We start from the raw sequence: 19,786 nt of genomic DNA, 5'->3' as shown, positions 1-19,786 counted from the left end.
ACATACAAGGTAGGGGGGATGGGGACTCACTTAACAGATCAAATATTAACATAAATCAAAATATCTCTGGGGCTTGATTTTAGTTGTCACAGTCTGGCACTGCCTCCCCCCAAATCTGGGCTGGCTGGGCCTGGACGGGCCAACTTGGACTAGAGCCTCCGGTCCTCATTCACCTCACGCCTGCGACAAGGTAAAGGGAAAGGGACAGTCTCCGATGCTTTTGTTCTATCTTGAAATCCTTGCCTCAGGAGACAACCTGGCAATTGGGCTGGGTTGGGTAAGGGCGGAGAGAGGGGGGTTAGCAAATCCGAGAAACAAAGAAAGACCAGGCTCAAAGCCTCCAGGATCAGGAAAGAGAACTGGGATTCTGATTTGGCTGTGCACCTGATACCCACTCCCAATAAATAATAGGACTGGCCCGCATTGATAAGGCGCTTCATTGATAATAGCAATAAGTCAGGTCTATAAGGCACTTTATCAATGGTAGCAATAAATAATAACCCTATGCCTGCATTATCTCCTCTAATTTTCTGAATATTCGCTAAGTGAGTCTTACCATCACCATCTGTATGTATAAGGAAACTGCGGCTCCGAGGTGTTACATCGCAAAACTCGCCACTTGACCCGAGACCTACAGATTCAGACGGAGCTAGTCCAAGATCCCAGCGAGCCGCCTTAACTGCCCAGGGACGACAGCAGGGGCGGGCCGGGAGCGCAGGTGGCTGCACCCCTACGAGGGGCGGGTTCAGGCGGCAAGTCGTGCCAGGAACCTCCAGCGGCTCACACGCCACTGCACCTGCCCCACAGCCCGCAAAGGCGCTGGCAGCCCAAGAGCTCCGCCGTCGCCCCAGCCTAGCCGCGCGCCCTCGAGCAGCCCACCCGCGGTCCTCCAGGAGCTCGCCCAGCCGCCGCGCTGCACTCCCACAGCGCGCCCCCGCCCCTCTCGGGGACCGGAGGCACTGTCACCATCATGCTGCCGGCTATCTACACGGCCTTGCTAGGGCTGCTGCTTCTGCCGCTGCTGTTGAATCTTTGCTGTCCCTACTTCTTCCAGGACACGAGCTACTTCCTGCGGCTGGCCAACGCGGCCCGACAGGTGCGCAGCTACGGGCGGCGGCGGCCGGTGCGCACCGTCCTGTTCGCCTTCTTGGACAATGTGCGTCGGGACCCGCACAAGCCTCTCCTGCTCTTCCGCGATGAGACGCTCACCTATGCGCAGGTAGACAGACGCAGCAACCAAGTGGCTCGGGCGATGCGCGACCACCTTGGCCTGCGCCAAGGAGATTGCGTGGCGATTTTCATGGGCAATGAGCCGGCCTACGTGTGGCTGGGGCTGGGGCTGCTCAAGCTGGGCTGTACCGTGGCGTGCCTCAACTGCAACATCCGCGCACAGTCCCTGTTGCATTGCTTCAAGGGCTGCGGCGCGAAGGTGCTACTGGCCTCGCCAGGTGAGCCCGGGGACCGTTCGCCCCTGTTTGGGGGCCCTGGGGGTGGAGGTGCGGGTCCAATCAGACCTGGAGGTGTAGAGGGAGAACAAGGCAACCTTTCCTCCAAATGCTAATCAACGATTCCTAGAGCCACCGTTGTGGGAGCTGTTTCAGGCACTGTGTTAAGCACGATACGTACGGCATTGTTTTTAATTCTCATAACAGGTAGAACTTTATAGGTGAGACCATGAGCCTAGAGAGGTGAAGGCTTAAAATGGAGAGGGTCTTGACTGTCAACGCCAGTGGATCCGAAAATTGTTCTCACCTCTGCTGCTTGAGTTGGCTGTGTGATCATGGGAAAATGAGTTCCCTCTCTGACCCTCGTCATGAGGCGGTCTTCAAGGCTGCTTCCCGCTCTCAAGTGCTATTAGCCTCCCTGGATTCTCACTGCAGAGAGATGACCCTATCTGTCCCCAAGGAGAAGACTTTGGGAATCTGCTGCAGTGCCCTGGTGAACCCCTTTTGTGTCTTTAGCAATAGTGACCTTTGGCTCTTTTGTTACCTCCTGCCATATTTCATCAAGTCCTGAAATGGTAAAGTAACTTTCATAGCTGTGACCAGGAAGAAATAAACCAAGAACCTGTTACCCACAACACTACTGGTTTTCCATTCCCAGAAAGCTTATCATCATCATGTGAATAAGGACCAGCTGTTGCTTCTTACTCTGTTAGTAAGAGGAAGCGAGTGAGGAGTGGGCTGAAAGACATGGAGGAATAGGGAGCCAGGGAGCCTCACCTTTTTGGACTGTGTTTCTGTACAAAGCCCTATGCTGGATGCTTTTATTGCCCTAAGAGATAACTTTTCATTACCCCATTACAGAGCTGAAGAAACTGAGGCTTAAAATTCCAACCTAGATCTGTCCCAACTTCAAAGTCCAAGATTTTCCCTGAGTTGTTCTCCATCCTCTGTAGCTGTAAAGCATTAGAGTTGGAAGGGGTGAAGCATGCATCTCCACTCTCCCCATTCATTTCATAGCTGAGGAAACTGGGGCAAGCTAAGCAGTTAGCCAAGTGTCACAAAATGAGGAAATGTCTATTCACTTGAGAGAAACCAGGAAACTTTCACATCTGTTTCCTGTAGCATAATATAAATTATCTGGAATAAATGAAGGCTTTATATAAAAGTTTAAGATCGGGGATGGTTTTAAAGGCAGCAAGGTTATTTGAAGGGCAAGGTTCTTTCAAGAAAACTCTCAAGAGTTTCGAGTTGCCTGGGAAAAAAGACAACTCTGCTACTTAGGAACTGGAAGATTCTCTTAAATCTATTACTTTACCAGTTGATTCAGAGGGAAGTTATTAGTGCAGTGATCTTTGTACCACTTCAGGAGGGATTGAAATAGTGTTAAACTGCATAGTAGAGACAGGGGTCGTGTGATGGCGGAGTATGTTCTGAGAAGTGCATTGTAAGGTGATTCGTCATTGCATGAACATCATAGAGTGCACTGACACAAACCTGCTACACACCTAGGCTCTATGGTATGCCACCATTGTGTTTGTGGCTTATCATTCACCAAACCGTCATTTTGTAGCACATGACTATATCCCAGGCCCCCTATGAGGATAGTCAAGCTAAGCTTGGCCATAATAGAGTTTGGTTCTGAATTTCAGGTCAGAAATACAATCAGATATCTTCACCCAGGCAACAGTTCTCTGCAATTGAGTATTATGTTTAGGTTATTCTACATGGAGAATATAATGAAATTCCAACATTCAGATAGAATTTGAACCAGTGGGCTTATGGCACTTTCTAGTAAACTAACCTTTGAGAGAGGCCACACATTTGTACAACATTGTTCTTCCAAATCACTGTGGGACAATTGCGTACTGTGCAGAATTGCACTCTGACCAGACACTGTTCCTGCAAAGGAGGCAACACAGAGTCCAAAGTTACATGCTGAGTAAATGTACCCATGTGTAAATGTGCTGAATCGACTAATTCTTAGAATTCTTTAAAGTTGGAAGGAATCTTATAGTTATTCTAATCCTATATCCTCCAACTTTAATGAGTGTGTTATACTTCAGTAAAAAAAAAAAAAAAAAAGAAATTTTATTTTGAAAAACTTATTCCCAAATTCCACCCCCAAAAACCACTAATTCAGAAAGACTCTGCTGGGAGGGACTTAGGAATGTGTATTTTTACAAGCTCTACCCCATCCCCAGATGATTTTGAAGCAAATGGTCTGAGGACTAGACTTTGAGAAGTGATCGGTCTAATTTCCGCTTGTTTCATATTTGAACAAAGTCCCAGAGGAATGCCATCACTTGTTTGGGGCCACATAGTTAGTTAGCAACAGAGAGCTGGGAATAGAACCCAATTTTTTCTCATCTCCAGGGCACTTTTTGTTCTATTACACCATCTAAACACGGTCTTTAAAGATGAGGAGTTTCAAAACTATTGTAGTGGTGACAATTTGATAAGGTTTTATTCTGCGCTTTGAATTTCAGCCTCGGAGCTCATGAGTGAGCTAGTAAAAGCTCCTGAGTTCCAACTGTGTCAAATTCTGGAGAGTATGTGAAGAACCAGTGCAATGGCATTTAACATGAGGATTGATCCAGTTGTCATAGATCGGGGGACTCTGTAAAGCTTAACAGGCCTCAAGAGTTTCTTTACTCAATTATTTCTTCAGAATTTACTATACTTACCAAAAGACAAAGATTCACAAACACTTCCCTGCATCCAACAGAAGCAGCTATGTCCCAGGGAATGATTTTTCTCTCTGCATTGCATTTTAGGACCCTTCTCTGTGGCGGGTCATGGTATAAATAATCACATGGGGAAAATGCCTTCACCTGTTTGAACCTGTATTAGTTGTGTTGATAGAAACCAACTTGTTGGTCTGGTAGTTTTTTTCAAGCAATTTCCCAGACATAGAATATGAGGAAGACAGGAAAGTATAATTAATTTCACACAGTATAGGTTATTTTGTGAAAACATCCAAAAGAGACCCTAAAATAGTAAATTTGCTTTTTTTGTGTTTCTGCTAGCCTTAAGATTGTCACTAAACTAGCTTTTCTATTAGAAGGATAAACCAGGTCTCCATCAGCTTACTGGAAAGGTCTATACTGTCTAACTCAACAAAGCCATGCAAGGTTCCCAGTCTAGCCGTTACTCTTGTACAAGGCTTTAGTAACAGTTAAAGGTTCTTTCTGTTGCAAGACTAAGGTCCAGAGAGATGATAAAATTTGACTTGTTTTTGAAGGTTGTGAAAAACTAAACTGAACCTCCCTTTAAACAATGTGATATAGGAAAATACTTCCAATTATTTTATCTTTTGTTTTCTTTCTCTCTTTCTTTTTTTTTTCCAAGAAAGAGAGAGAGTGAGAAAGAGAGACAGGAAGGGAAAGAGATGAGAAGTATCAACTCATAGTTGCATCACTTTAGTTGTTCACTGATTGCTTCTCATATGTGCCTTGACCCCCGGGGGGGGGGGGGTGTCTCCAGCTGAGTCAGTGACCCCTTGCTCAAGCCAGCAGCAACCTTGAGCTTTTCATGCCAGCAACATTTGGGATCAAGGTAGTGAGCTTTGGGATCATGTGGACAATCCCCCACTCAAGCCAGTGACCCGGTGCTGATAAGCCCATGCTCAGCGCCAGGGACCCCAGGGTTTTGAACCATATTCTCAGCATTCCTGGTCAACTTTACAGCACCACCACCAGTCAGGCTCAATAATTTTCAAAGATATTGTGTCATTGTAATTTCTTTCTTTCTTTTTTCTTTTTAAGTGAGAGAAGGGGAGTAGTGAGACAGACTCCCACATGCGCCCTCAACCAGAATCCACCCCGCAACCCATATCTGAGGCCAATGCTTGAATCAACCTAGCTATCCACTGCACCTGGGGCCAACGCTCGAACCAGTCGAACCACTGGCTGCAAGAGAGGATGAGAGAGAGGGAGGGGAAGAGAATCAGATAGTCACTTCTCTTGTGTGCCCTGACTGTGGATTGAACCTGGGACATCCACATGCCAGGCTTATGCTCTACCACCAAGCCAACCTGCCAGGGCCATAATTTCCAAAACAGAAGAATTTAAATATAAAATTGGTGTCAAGTCCAAGGAGAAGTGTCATCATACAGATCTTCGAGGTTAGATTGAGAAAAGCAGGTAGTACAATTTAATTTCAAATCAAGAAACAATTAGAGAGTCCCCACAAGGTACAAGCTAATTTTCAGGGATCTTACCATCAAGCAAAAAAGCTAAGATGCATACACATACAATTGTGACATCCGGGAGGATGTGATAAGTAGGCTGGAAGAACTGCAAAATGCTGTGGGGGGAAGAGAGCAAAGAATGAAGGCTCCTTGGGCGCCTTGAAACTGAGTTGGGTAAGTGCAATTGGGGAGGGGATATATCAGGCAAGAGGATCCTGAGGCAGTTTTTTTTTTTCTTTAATTTGTTTATTGATTTTGGAGGGGAAGGGAAAGAGAGACAGAGAGAAACATTGATTTGTTGTTCCACTTATTTATGCATTCATTGTTTACCCTGTGTGTGCACTGACCGGGGATCAAACCAACAACCTTGGCGTTTTAGGATGATGCTCTAATTAACCTCTATCCAGCCAGGGTGAGGCAGTTCTCATCAGGTTGGTAACAATGAGATGCTTCATTAAAGAGTTTTACTAGCCTGACTAGGAGGCAGTGCAATGGATAAAGCATCGGTCTGGGATGCTGAGGGCCCAGGTTCAAAACCCCATGCCGGCTTGGGCAAGGGCTCATCCAGCTTGGACACAGGCTCACCTGTTTGAGCACAGGGTCATCGGCTTGAACATGGGATCATAGACATGGCCCAAAGATCGCTGGCTTGAGCAAAGAATCACTGGCTTGGCTGGAACCTCTGGTCAAGGCATATATAAGAAAATAATCAGTGAACAACTAAGAGTTGATGCCACAATTATGAGTTGATGCTTCTCATCTCTCTTCCTTCCTGTCTGGCTCTCTCTCACTCTTTCTGTCTCTCTCTCTCTCTCTGTCTCTCTCTCTCTCTCTCTTGCTAAAAAGAAAAAAAAAAGTTTTACCATGTAAGAACAACAGCAGTCTGGATTTAAAATGATAGTAATTTTTTAAACTGTTTACTGAAGAGACTCCACTATTGAAAAAATAAAGACTCAGAATCTAAGGAGTGGACAACAGCAGTGACCTCACTTTCATGGAAGCATTTAATTTTCCAGTGCTGACACAGGTCAAAGATGAGGGCACAGATATAGTCTTACTGTCACTCCTCAGGTCGAGCATGATCCCGGCACACCAAGGTTGCAGGTTCAATCTCCAGTCAGTGTACATACAAGAAGCGACCAATGAGTGCACAGCTAAATGCCACAACTAAGTGGAACAATGAGTTAGTGCTTCTCTCTCTCTCTTTCCTTCCCCTCCTCCCAAATCAATGGGGGAAAATTTTTAATAATAAAATAAATTAAAGAAAATGTATCTTGATTTGGGAAAACCCATTTAGACCCAATCTCTCCCTGGCCCAGAGGTGTTTCCCTCCCAGCTTACCTCTAGCAGTAGGCTACAGAAGAGAGGTGCTCTCTATCTCTGGGTTAAAGTGTTCACTGTCTGTAGAGGAGAAAACGAATTGAAGCACATCACACTGCGTACTATATGCAGATTTCCTGTGGGAAGCACCAGCTTGGCTCTGGGAGAAGGTAACAGAGAGAGGTGACTCTGAGTCTTGAAGAACGAGCAGGAGTTTTCCAGGTGGCCAGGGGATGAGAGGACATTCCAAGCAGATTAAATTACCCGGAAAAAGGAAATGAGATGTGAGAGTATTTGTACATTCAGTTCACACAGGTCGTTTGGGTTAGAGGAAAGGGGACAAGAGGTAGCAAGTAGGAGATGACATCAGAAAAACAGCAAGGTAGACATGTGAATCAGGACCTGCATGCTGCATAAGAAGAGTGGATTCTTTCACAATGGACAAGCAGACACCGAAGGATTTTACACAAGGCAGTTACAAGGAGCTGGGTGGTAGTGTAGCTGATAAAATGGAAACACGGAGAGGTTAGAGGCAAGGAGATGGTCAGGAGGCTATTGAGATCATCGAGGTAGGAAATGAACACCTGAGCCAACGCAGTGCCAAGGGATGGAATGTTATTGCCACTCCTGTTTTTATAACAATAATGTTGTTGGTAATCTTCCCAAAGTACTAAAGGACTATAGAGCAACCAGAAAAAATAAAAGAGTAAAGGAGGGTAAAAAAAAAAAAGAAACTTCTCTGATAGACATTGAAAAAAGAACTGAGGCAAAAAGTACAGTAAAGAGTGATAGCCATTGGTCCTGCCCAGTTGGCTCAGTGGTAGAGCGTCAGCCCAATATGTGGATGCCCAGGTTCAATTCCCAGGGCACACAGGAGAAGCAACCATCTGCTTCTCCACCCTTTCCACTCCCCTCACTCTCTCTTCTTCTTGCAGCCATGGCTCAATTGGTTTGAGCTCATCAGCCTGGGCACTGAGGATGGCTTCATGGAGCCTCTGCCTCAGATGCTAAAAATAGCTCAGTTATGAGCATGTCCCAGATAGGCAGAGCATTGGCCCCAGACAGGGTTGCTAGGTGGATCCCAGTTGGGGCACATGTGGGAATCTGTCTCTCTATCTCCCCTCTTCTCACTTGGGAAAGAAGAAGACAAACAAAAAAATAATAATGAGGAATGATAGCCATTAGAAACTCTAGTAGAAAGCTGCTCAAGAAAGGAAATGTGACTAGTGTGAATAATTATTTGCATAATCAATATCTTGTCAATTCTGATTATTGGTTTTCAACTTCTAGAGCCAACGCATAGACAAAGCCGGGAAAGACAGAACTGTTCTCACAGTAGCTGTACCATTAACCCACACAACATAAAGTGAGCACAGTAACTGTTGGGAGTGGGCACGAAAAAATGAGGGTGGGGATACAAATTAAGAGAGCAAGAAGTAGCAGGAAAAGTATATTTGCAGATGAAGAGGTGATTGCCAGAAGAAACTAATTAAAAAATTGAAGTGATTGCACGTAGGCAACAGGTTTAGTTCTGAGGAGGGATGGGGTAAAAACTTGCTAGTTTTCATTATAAACCCTTTTGTACTATTTGCTTTATTTTTATCAGGTCCATGAATCCTTTGATTAAAATGTTCTTAAAATTTTTAAATGCATCCATCCAGCTGATAGTTCTTATCTTGATGGAGACATTATACACAAACGTCTGAAAAATAAAGCATATAAATGACCTAGGAATAGCATCCCCAAAGTAATTCCCTGGATACTGAGTCACCTTCCCATTAAGAATGAGTATATTCACTTCAGTTATCATAGTTCAAGACAAGGAAGCTAAAGGACCACCTACCTCATCTTATGGTTTAAGGGCACAGAAATCCAAGTAGCAAAGATGAAATGTGGTTTGCATATTAAATCGGTGTCTCTAAAATGTTTGGGCCTTGACCTTAACCTACAGTAAGAAATGCATTTGTGTGTGACCCAGTACCCACACACTCACATAACCAAAGCAACACTTTTATAAAGCAGCCTGAGCTGTGGTGGCGCAGTGGATAAAGTGTCTGCCTGGAATGCTGAGGTCTCTGGTTCAAAACCCTGGGTTTGCCTGGTCAAAGCACATATAGGAGTTGATGCTTCCTGTTCTTCCCCCCTTCTCTCTCTTTAACTCTTTCTTTCTCTTCTCTCTAAAATGAATAAATAAGATCTTAAAAAAAAAAAACTTTTAAAAAGCAATACCTACATTTTACTATGTGCGACGTGCCCTAAAATTTCTATTTCATTCTTTTTTCACTTTTATTTATTTATTTATTTATTTATTTTCATTTTTCTGAAGGTGGAAACAGGGAGAGACAGTCAGACAGACTCCCGCATGCGCCGGACCGGGATCCACCCGGCACGCCCACCAGGGGCGACGCTCTGCCCACCAGGGGGCGATGCTCTGCCCATCCTGGGCGTCGCCATGTTGCGACCCTCCTAGGTGTCGCCATGTTGCGACCAGAGCCACTCTAGCGCCTGGGGCAGAGGCCACAGAGCCATCCCCAGCGCCCGGGCCATCTTTGCTCCAATGGAGCCTTGGCTGCGGGAGGGGAAGAGAGAGACAGAGAGGAAGGCGCGGCAGAGGGGTGGAGAAGCAAATGGGCGCTTCTCCTATGTGCCCTGGCCGGGAATCGAACCCGGGTCCTCTGCACGACCGACGCTCTACCGCTGAGCCAACCGGCCAGGGCCCTTTTTTCACTTTTAAAAACACTGGTCACTTTAAATGATTGTAACAGTCCACTACTGTATTATGACCCACAGTGAAAACATGACAATCAGTTCTGTTTTTTTCTCAAACCAGAGAATGTGCTTATAAAATTACCCGGACAAAGGAAGCTTATTTCTCAGATAAGCTGAAGCTTCTTCATGGAACTATCTGTTACTGATGTGTAAAAACATATTTTTTATGAGCCAACTGCCATCATCTTTGTAAATTAGTGTGGCTTTTTTATTTTCGTTTCTCTTCTTTCTTAAAATTATTTTTCATCACTAATCCTATGGGGCACATATTGGAAATAACTAAATTTATTTCTGGAATATTTTGAAATATATACCAAATATGTATATAACTTATGCACTTATATATCTTGATTTTTACCCATAAGCCCATTTATTTGTCCAGATTTTAACCCACCACTTACTGTTTATGAAAAATTATCAAAACCCAACCTTCGCTCGAATATTGGAATCTTATGATATTTTCAAATGTGGCAAATTCCATATTAAAAATGTATAACTTTAAGCACTAGCTGTAATGTCTATGCAGCTTAGCAAAAATTATGCTGAAAATAAAATTACTGTGAAAATTGTTGCACTCTAATAGAACTTCAGCGGACTAATTTAATTTATTTGGATTTGTTTTCTTATTCAATTAAGAACTACAAGCTGCTGTTGAAGAGGTGCTGCCAAGCCTGAAGAAAGATGCTGTGTCCATCTATTATGTGAGCAGAACTTCCAAAACAGATGGGGTCGGCTCTCTCCTAGACAAAGTGGACCAAGTATCAGCCGAACCTACCCCAGACTCATGGAGGTCTGAAGTCACTTTTTCCACTCCTGCCTTATACATTTTTACTTCTGGAACCACAGGTAAAGAAATAAAGACAGGATCCTAAAAGAAATGGACCTATCCCAAAAAAGGAGTTAAATGTTGGGTTAGGTTTTCAGCTGTTTTGTTTTGTGTGTTTTTTTTTGACAAAGCTTATCAGATAACTAATACTTCAGGGGATTTAGCTCTTTGCATCTGGGAACGGATCTTATTTCATAGCATATGATCCCTTTTGGGTTTCTCCAAGCTTGCATATTTCCCCCTTGTTGGTATGTAGAAGAGATAAAGAGGTAAACCAAAAATTACCAAAACAGTTGTGATGGTGGATGAAATTTGGCACTGGGTAGATTTTTAGGAATTTTTTTTTATAAATTTTTATTGATTTTAATGGGGTGACATTAATAAATCAGGGTATGTATGTTCAAAGAAAACATCTCCAGGTTATCTTGTCATTCAATTATGTTGCATACCCATCACCAAAAGTCAAATTGTCCTCTGGGTTTTCTTTGTATCTTGATTACATCCAGAGTCCATAGGAAATGTGTAACCAATTATAAATGGAACACCAGAGAAGACTATATGACAATAATGGGGTTATATTTATATAAATGCTTTGACTACTGTTTTCCATGCAACACTGAGTAGGAGCTACTTGCTGCTACAGGTGTAGCATGGCTCTCAGCTCGGGCCCTAAGATACTGTATTTCATCAAACTGGGATGCCTTCAGCTATAAGCTGCACCATTATTTTTATGAGCCACTAAGAAAAATCACTGCCAGTTAACAGTGTTATTGGAACACTGCTATATGGAACAGGTAATAAATATTAAGGGTAGGCTGTACTAGGCACTCTCTTAGGAGCTTAGTGACATTTGTCCGTACAATTCTACCACCACTCTTAAGAGGTATACTATTCTTACTCCCAAAAGTGATATACTGCATTGCCAACAAAATGGTAGGATGACATAGTTAACCAAATGCTTCCACGACATACAAACACTACCTTCAAACTTGAGACTTTGTCCTCAGTTTTTAAGAGAATGGTAAAATTAAGCTGGAAACTTTTGGGAAATAATTGAGATAAAACAAGCCCTCGGTTAGTGATAGGGAATTCTAGTCTTAATAAATAGACAAGTATGGAACATCTTCACAATGCAAGTTTGGGGAGTCAAAAATGAAATACATTCTAGGGAAAAAATGAGAATCAACATTCCTTAATTGATCCCATAATTCAGAATTCATATTACTTGGAAGATTTACTTGGAAGACTCATGGAGGTCTGATGTCACTTTTTCCACTCCTGCCTTATACATTTATACTTCTGAAACCACAGGTAAAAATAAAGACAGAATTCTGAAAGAAATAAACCTATCCTAAAGAAAGAGTTAAGTTTTGGGTTAGGTTTTCAAATGTTCTTTTGTTTTGTTTTATTTTAACTTTTCTTCTTATCTCTGAATAAAATTTTGCTAAGTTACTCTTGTAAACACTAACTCAAAGAACTCATTTAAGCAATTGGAAAACAGAATGTTTTTCCTGTTTTTCAAAGGCAGTCATAAGCACAAAATTGTATAATAGTTACCAAACATTCTTATTTCTTCGTTACTACAAAATCTTAAATTAGGAAAGTTGCTGAAGGCCCTGGCTAGTTGGCTTAGTGGATAGAGCATCAACCCGGAGTATGGACATCCCAGGTTCAATTCCTGGTCAGGGCACACAGGAGAAGTGACCATCTGCTTCTCTCCCCATCCCTCCTTCCCTTGTCTCACCCTTTTCCTCCTGCAGCCAATTGGTTTGAGCATCAGCCCTGGCTGCTGAGGATAGCTTGGTTTGTCTGAGTGCATCAGCCTCAGGCCCTAAAAAATAACTCAGTTGATTCAAGCATCGGCCCCAGATGGGGGTTGCTGGGTGGATCCAATCGGGGCATATGTAGGAGTCTGTCTCACTATCTCCTCTCTTTCAACTATTAAAAAAAAAGAAAGAGAGAAAGAAAGTTACTAAAAGTACTTCAAAGCAGCCAAGGCTGTATATGTCTTTTTTTAAAATTATATAATTCAGAGTTTTTACTATCCAGAAGATTTCTTTTCCATGGTGAATACAATTGGTTTATTGATGCTTTCTTCTATTTCATAATATTAGTATAGAATGGGGCATTAAGTTCTAATGCAGTACCACTATCCCACTGTCAGAGAAAATGAATTTAGAATTTTGTTTACAATGATGGTAGTCTGCTGGCCACACTGGTTTGCCCTACAATGAATTGCTGTTCTTTAGGCATACAGGCTAAGCTACCACCAAGTATTGAAGTGTCTGAGTGTACAGAGAACTGCATTTCTCCTCACAAAGCCAACTTACCCACTCAGGTCTTAAACTCTAGCCCAGCCCCTTAGTAATGACATCATGCCCTCCTCAATGAAATCGACCTTCAGTGGGGAAGAGTATAAGGATATCTTTTAGCCTGAGCAGGTGGTGGTGCAGTGGATAGAGCATCTGCCTGGGATTCTTAAAACCTACTCAGTACCAAATTTCATCCACCATAACAATTGTTTTGGTTATTTTTCACTAACCTCTTTAGCTCTCTTCTACATACCAACAACAGGGAACCCTGTTGTCCTGGCCTGATTTGAAACCCCAAGGTCGCTGGCTTGAGTGCAGGCTCATCTAGCTTGAGCAGAGGTTCACCAGTTTGAGCACAGGTCACTGGCTTGATCCTGGGATCATAGACATGACCCCATGGTTGCTGGCTTGAGCCCAAGGTCACTGGCTTGATCAAGGGGTCACTGGCTTGGTGGTAGCCCCCCAGTCAAGGCACATATAAAAAAGTAATCAGGCCCTGGTCGGTTGGCTCAGTGGTAGAGTGTTGGCCTGGCATGCGGAAGTCCCAGGTTCGATTCCCGGCCAGGGCACACAGGAGAAGCGCCTATCTGCTTCTCCACCCCTCCCCCTCTCCTTCCTCTCTGTCTCTCTCTTCCCCTCCCGCAGTCACGGCTCCCTTGGAGCAAAGATGGCCTGGGCGCTGGGGATGGCTCCTTGGCCTATGCCCCAGGCGCTAGAGTGGCACTGGTCGCAACAGAGTGACGCCCCGGAGGGGCAGAGCATCGCCCCCTGGTGGGCAGAGCATCACCCCCTGGTGGGCATGCTGGGTGGATCCCAGTCTGGCACATGCGGGAGTCTGTCTGACTGTCTCTCCCCGTTTCCAGCTTCAGAAAAATACAAAAAGAAAAAAAAAAAAAAGTAATCAATGAACAACTAAGGTACCACAATGAAGAGTTGATGCTTCACATCTCTCTCCCTTCCTGTCTGTCTGTCCCTATCTGTCCCTCTCTCTGTGTCTCTCTGTCCCTCACTAAAAAAATTAAATAAATAAAAAGGATATCCTTTCATTAAAGTCTTACAAAATACTTACCATATTTCCCCATATATAAGACGTGCCTTAATTTTGGGGCTTGAAATTTGAAAAAAATATGTATTACATAAAGTTATTGAACTCAAGTTTTATTCATCATAAAATTCATACAACTCCTCATATGCACACAAAAAAAACCCCACAGAAAATAAACATAAAAAAATTCTACAACCACTGTATAAGGCGCACCCAGTTTTTAGACCCCAAATTTTCAAAAAAGGGTGTGTCATATGCATGGGAAAATACAGTACATAAATTATAGTTAAGAAAATACAAATGTACTTACTGTAGGATACTAAAATACACTGCAATACCGATTTTTACCTTTCAGATTTGCAAAAATTCTACCACAGGAGAGCACACCATGGCAAGGCTATGAGGAAACATGTACATGCATGTATTGCTAAGGAGAGGGAAGAAAGGGACAGTCCTCACAACTGGCGATGTGGCAGTAGCTATCAAATGACAAAGACATGTCTTTTGACCCACAATCTCACTTCAGCGAATGTGTCATATAGATACAATATCATTAGAGTATGACCTACCATGTGGACCAGCTTATTTACTGCAGTATCATGTGAAATAGCAAAGTAGTGTAAATAAATTATAGTATACACATAGAAAGGATGCAACTGAGAGAAAGAAAGAATAAATACATGAATAAATAAGAGCAATTTCTATTTACAGATATGGACAGATTTCTGAGATTGTTAAAATGGAGGGGGGAAAGTGCTGAAGAGTGTTTTTATTTTTTAAATGGGGGGAAAGGGCAAGAAGATATGAGCAGATGTTCATAATTGAATATATATATATATACATTTACATATATCTATAATGATACTCCAGAAGAGTACATAAGAAATCATAAAAGTGGTTATTTATGCAGGAAGGTGATGGCATGAGTAAACTATTTACTCTGAATCTCAGCCTTCTTATCTTTGGATTAGAGAATATACTTCTTATCTCATTAATTATGAAAATTAAATGAAATTTTGAAAACTGCATGGTGGTAGTAGGCATAAAGCAGAAATCCAATAGCCATTTATTTTTTTCTCTTAAAATTACTATAGTAATAACCATGTAACACAGGGGTCAGCAAACTCTGGCCTATGGGCCAAGTATAGCCCTCAAAACACACATACAGTCACTCACACCACAAACACATACATACCTGTTCTTGTAAATAGCTTTATCAGAACACAGCCACATTCATTCCTGTATGTCAACAATGTTCAACCAGTATGCCACAAGAATTTTTTTTTTTTTTTTTCATTTTTCTGAAGCTGGAAACAGGGAGAGACAGTCAGACAGACTCCCGCATGCGCCCGACCGGGATCCACCCGGCACGCCCACCAGGGGGCGACGCTCTGCCCACCAGGGGGCGATGCTTTGCCCATCCTGGGTGTCGCCATATTGCGACCAGAGCCACTCTAGCGCCTGGGGCAGAGGCCACAGAGCCATCCCCAGCGCCCGGGCCATCTTTGCTCCAGTGGAGCCTCGGCTGCGGGAGGGGAAGAGAGACACAGAGAGGAAAGTGCGGCGGAGGGGTGGAGAAGCAAATGGGAGCTTCTCCTGTGTGCCCTGGCCGGGAATCGAACCCGGGTCCTCCGCACGCTAGGCCGACGCTCTACCGCTGAGCCAACCGGCCAGGGCCCCACAAGAATTTTTAAAACATGCAGTAACTGTCTATTCAGTCAGGGGCTTTGACTTTTCCTTTAGATTGTCAAATAAAATAATGACAACAGCCAACACAACAAATATCAGTACATTGTGAATGAATCAACATACCTATTTTTTTGTCAGATGAGCAAAATATATATGTTTTTGGTATGCTTCAGAATTTTAGTAATTAGTTTCTGTGTGCCATGAGATGAAAAAGTTTGAAAATCGCTGCTTTATGTGTTTGGCTGCTATCAGCTACACTATAATATCAGAGTACTTATATGTAACATTGACTGTATGACTGTGAAAAGCCTAAACCTTTTACTGTCTGGTCCTTTATGGAAAAATTTGCCAACTCCTGGTCTAACTGATCATGGCCCTCCTCTCTGCAATTCTCTAATCACCTGAGGATGAATCTTCCAGACCATGTGTCTGGCTCACTCATGCCTTCTCTTGTATCTTTGCAAAGGTCTCCCGAAAGCTGCAGTGATCAATCATCATCGCCTGTGGTATGGAACCCGCTTCTGTTATATAAGTGGTGTTAAGAAAGATGATATCATCTATACCACTCTGCCCTTGTACCACAGTGCTGCACTTATGATTGGCCTATTTGGATGCATTACAGCTGGTAAGCTTTCTCTCTCAACAGGGCATTAGAGGTCAATACACATTTGCAGCTACTCATAAGAAAAAGTAATTCTCCTGACCAGTGGTGGCCCAGTGGGTAGAGCGTCAATCTAGGACACAGATGAGATTCAAAACCCAAGGTTGCCGGCTTGAGCATGGGCTCATCAGCTTGAGTGCAGGGTCGCCAGTTTGAGCATGGGACCATCAAAATGATCCCATGGTTGCTGGTTTGAGCCCAAGAGGTTGCTGGCTTGAGCACAGGGTCACTGGCTTGGCTGGAGCCTTCCGATCAAAGCACATGTGAGAAAGTAATCAATGAACAACTAAAGTGCTACAACTATGAGTTGATGCTTCTCATCTCTCTCCCTTTCTGTCTCTGTCTCTCTCTGTCTCTCTCACACACAAAAAAAAGAAAAAAGAAGTTATAAATTTGGCTACTCTTCTGTGTGCTAGGAAAGTGTTTAATTCTATGTTAATAACATGGCAAGCAGGTATCTAAAATTTCTATTTTTTCATATCTGTTTAGTAATATAATGCTATAATTGTTCAGGGATGTCAAGGAGGAAACCTTAAAAAAACATTTGAGGTCTGTAACTAGGTTAGGACCATTGAGTTTAGCCTGACCAGACAGTGGTGCAGTGAATAGAGCATCAATCTAGGATGCTGAGGACCCTGGTTTGAAACCCTGAAGTCACCGGCTCGAGCGCAAACTCACCAGCTTGAGCGTGGAATCACAGATATGACCCCATGTCAAGCCCAAAGGTCAGTGGCTTGAAGCCCAAGGTTGCTGGCTTGAGCCCAAGGTCTCTGGCTTGAGCAAGGGGTCACTGGCTTGGCTGGACATGGTCAAGGCAGGTATGAGAAAGCAATCAATGAACAACTAAGGTGCCGCAACCATGAGTTGATGCTTCTCATCTCTCTCCCTTCCAGTCTGTCTATCCCTCTCTCCCTCACTCTCTCTCTCTCTAAAAAAAAAAAAATCATAAATTCTTTTATTCCATAATAATTCTCTAACATTATTTCCATCTTCAGAAATCTGCATATTGGCCTCCATTAGCATCTGATTTAGACTTCTCTTTCAGTTGTCCTCATTCTACTTCATTCTTCCCTCCTCCTGTGGCTCCTCAGCTCTGGTCAAAAAGCTGGCCTGTGACCTCTTCTCTTTCCTTCTCAGATTTTACCAATCAAATTAGAATGCCATCCACTCTTCTTTCAGTAGGATTGATGCCACTGTTCTACATTAAGGCTCATTCTAATACCTACCTCTTCCAGGAAACCATCTCTAATGCTCCAAGCTAAAAAACTTAATTTTCTTCTGCCATGCGGTATTTTATTATAAATAAAAACAATTTTGGCCCTGGCTGGTTGTCTCAGTGGGTAGAGCGACAGCCAAGCGTACAGGCATCCCGGATTCAATCCCCAGTCAGGGCACACATGAGAAGCTACCATCTGCTTCTCTTCCTCTCCCTCTCCCTCTTCTCTCTCTCTTCTCCTCTTGCAGCCAGTGGCTCGATTGGTTCAAGCATCGGCCCTGGACACTGAGAATAACTTGATTTGTCTAATCATTGGCCCCAGAAAGTCGTTGCCAGGTGGATCCCATTCAGGGTGCATGCAGAAGTCTGTCTCTCTATCTTCCCGCCTCTCACTTAAAAAAAAAAATTCTGCCAAGTGGTATTTTATTATAAAAATTTTTATTATAAATATACATTTATATACACATATGCATATCTTCTTACCCAAGCCTGTTTTCCTCATGAAGTTACTGAGTTGCTATAAAACATTTAGCTCCACAACAGCCTCCAAATCAGCAAGAAATGACTGGGCCTGATCATACTTCTAGGAGGCCTAAGAACAGGGTGACTCTGAGGCTCCCAAAGGGACAAGTCAGTCACTTATATGTTTGCTTAAGCAGCAAAAATACATGATAAAGAAGAAAAATAATAGTATTTTTTTTAATGTCTTTTATTTGCCTAGCCTATGGTGGTACAGTGGATAGAGCATCAACCTGGAATGCTGAGGTCGCCAGTTTGAAACCTGGGGCTTGCCCAATCAAGGCACTTATAAGAAGCAACTACTAAGGGTTGATGCTTCCTGCTCCTCCCCTGCACCTTCTCTTTCTCTCTCTCTCTCTCTCTCTCTCTCTCTATCCTCTCTCTAAAATCAATAAATTTAAAAAATCTTTAAAAAATATTTTTTGAAAACATTGAACTTTTATATATGTAGGAGTAAAAATAAACTACAGTAATATGAAAAATATTTGTGAGGTTTTTAAATTCACTTTGCTACATTTCATGCCTCTAATTAGGTTGAACAGGATAGATATATTCTTTTTACCCATCGTATTAGTCTTCTATTACTATTACAACAAGTTTCCACAAACTTAGTGGTTTAAAATAGCACAGATTTATTCTCTTACTGTTTTGAAGGTCAGAAGTCCTAAATTCAAGGTGTCAGCAAGGCTGCATTTCTTCTTGATGCTCTAGGAAAGGATCTGTCCCCTTGACTTTTCTAGCGTCTAGAGCAGGGGTCGGGAAACTTTTTGGCTGAGAGAGCCATGAACGCCACATACTTTAAAATGTAATTTTATGAGAGCCATACAACAACCTGTGTACGTTACACATTATCTGATAAAAATTTGGTGTTGTCCCGGAGGACAGCTGTGATTGGCTCCAGCCACCCGCAACCATGAACATGAGCGGTAGGAAATGAATGGATTGTAATACATGAGAATGTTTTATATTTTTAACGTTTTTTTTTTTATTAAAGATTTGTCTGCAAGCCAGATGCAGCCATCAAAAGAGCCACATCTGGCTCGTAAGCCATAGGTTCCCGACCCCTGTTCTAGAGGCTGCCTGCTTTCTTTGGCTCATGGCCCCTTATTTCATCTTCAAAGCATATTACTTTTAACCTTTTGTTTCTATTATCCCATCTCCTCTGCCTTTGACCTTCTTGCCTCTCTCTTATAAGGGCCTTTATGATTACATTGGGCACACCCAGTTAATCCAGGATAATCTTCCCATCTCAAAATACTTAACTTGATCACATCTCTATAGACCCTTTTGCCATGTAAAATAGCATATTTACAAGTTCTAAGGGTTAAGATATGGACATCTCTGGGAACCATTTTCTGTCTACCTCCCCCAACAAAGAAGAATTCTCTACTTGCTCAAGAACCTAGCTCTCCACTGCCCACAAAATCAAGTCTGGTTCCTCCACCCGGCATTTCCAAGCTCTGCACCTCTAGCTGCTCCTCCTGGCCACCCACTCTTTAACACTCCAGTTACAGGCCAAGTGAGTCTTGGCCATCCTCCAACACCTTCTGGACTACCCTGTCTATGTGTTCATGCTTTTTCCTCTGCCTGGGATGCTCTCATCTTTCCTCATATTCATTTCTCAAAGAGCTAATTAAAATCCTACCTCTTCAAAAAAAATGCCATTCTTAGCCCTTGCCTAAGCAGAATTAATGTATACACATACACTCGCATCCCCTTAGGGTTTTATTTGAACCTCTCATTTATTGCACTTACTTTTATTGGAAAGATTTTTTTACATGTCTTCCTCTGACTA

At 42.9% G+C, this 19,786-nt stretch overlaps 1 protein-coding gene across 1 annotated transcript in view; it reads left to right on the top strand.

Moving 5' to 3' along the window:
* Window positions 1-745: 745 nt before the first annotated feature.
* SLC27A2 (solute carrier family 27 member 2) overlaps window positions 746-19,786 on the top strand; it is a 74,343-nt gene continuing 55,302 nt past the window's right edge. The window contains exons 1-3 of the mRNA XM_066276442.1: window positions 746-1,448; window positions 10,360-10,569; window positions 16,062-16,220. Of these exons, the coding sequence (XP_066132539.1) occupies window positions 971-1,448; window positions 10,360-10,569; window positions 16,062-16,220 (847 nt within the window). The 5' untranslated portion in view covers window positions 746-970. The remainder of the gene's footprint in view (window positions 1,449-10,359; window positions 10,570-16,061; window positions 16,221-19,786) is intronic.

Source organism: Saccopteryx bilineata, chromosome 4 (assembly GCF_036850765.1).
Source record: "Saccopteryx bilineata isolate mSacBil1 chromosome 4, mSacBil1_pri_phased_curated, whole genome shotgun sequence".
NCBI classification, from domain to species: domain Eukaryota; kingdom Metazoa; phylum Chordata; class Mammalia; order Chiroptera; family Emballonuridae; genus Saccopteryx; species Saccopteryx bilineata.
This window is presented reverse-complemented; position numbering and strand designations above follow the sequence as displayed.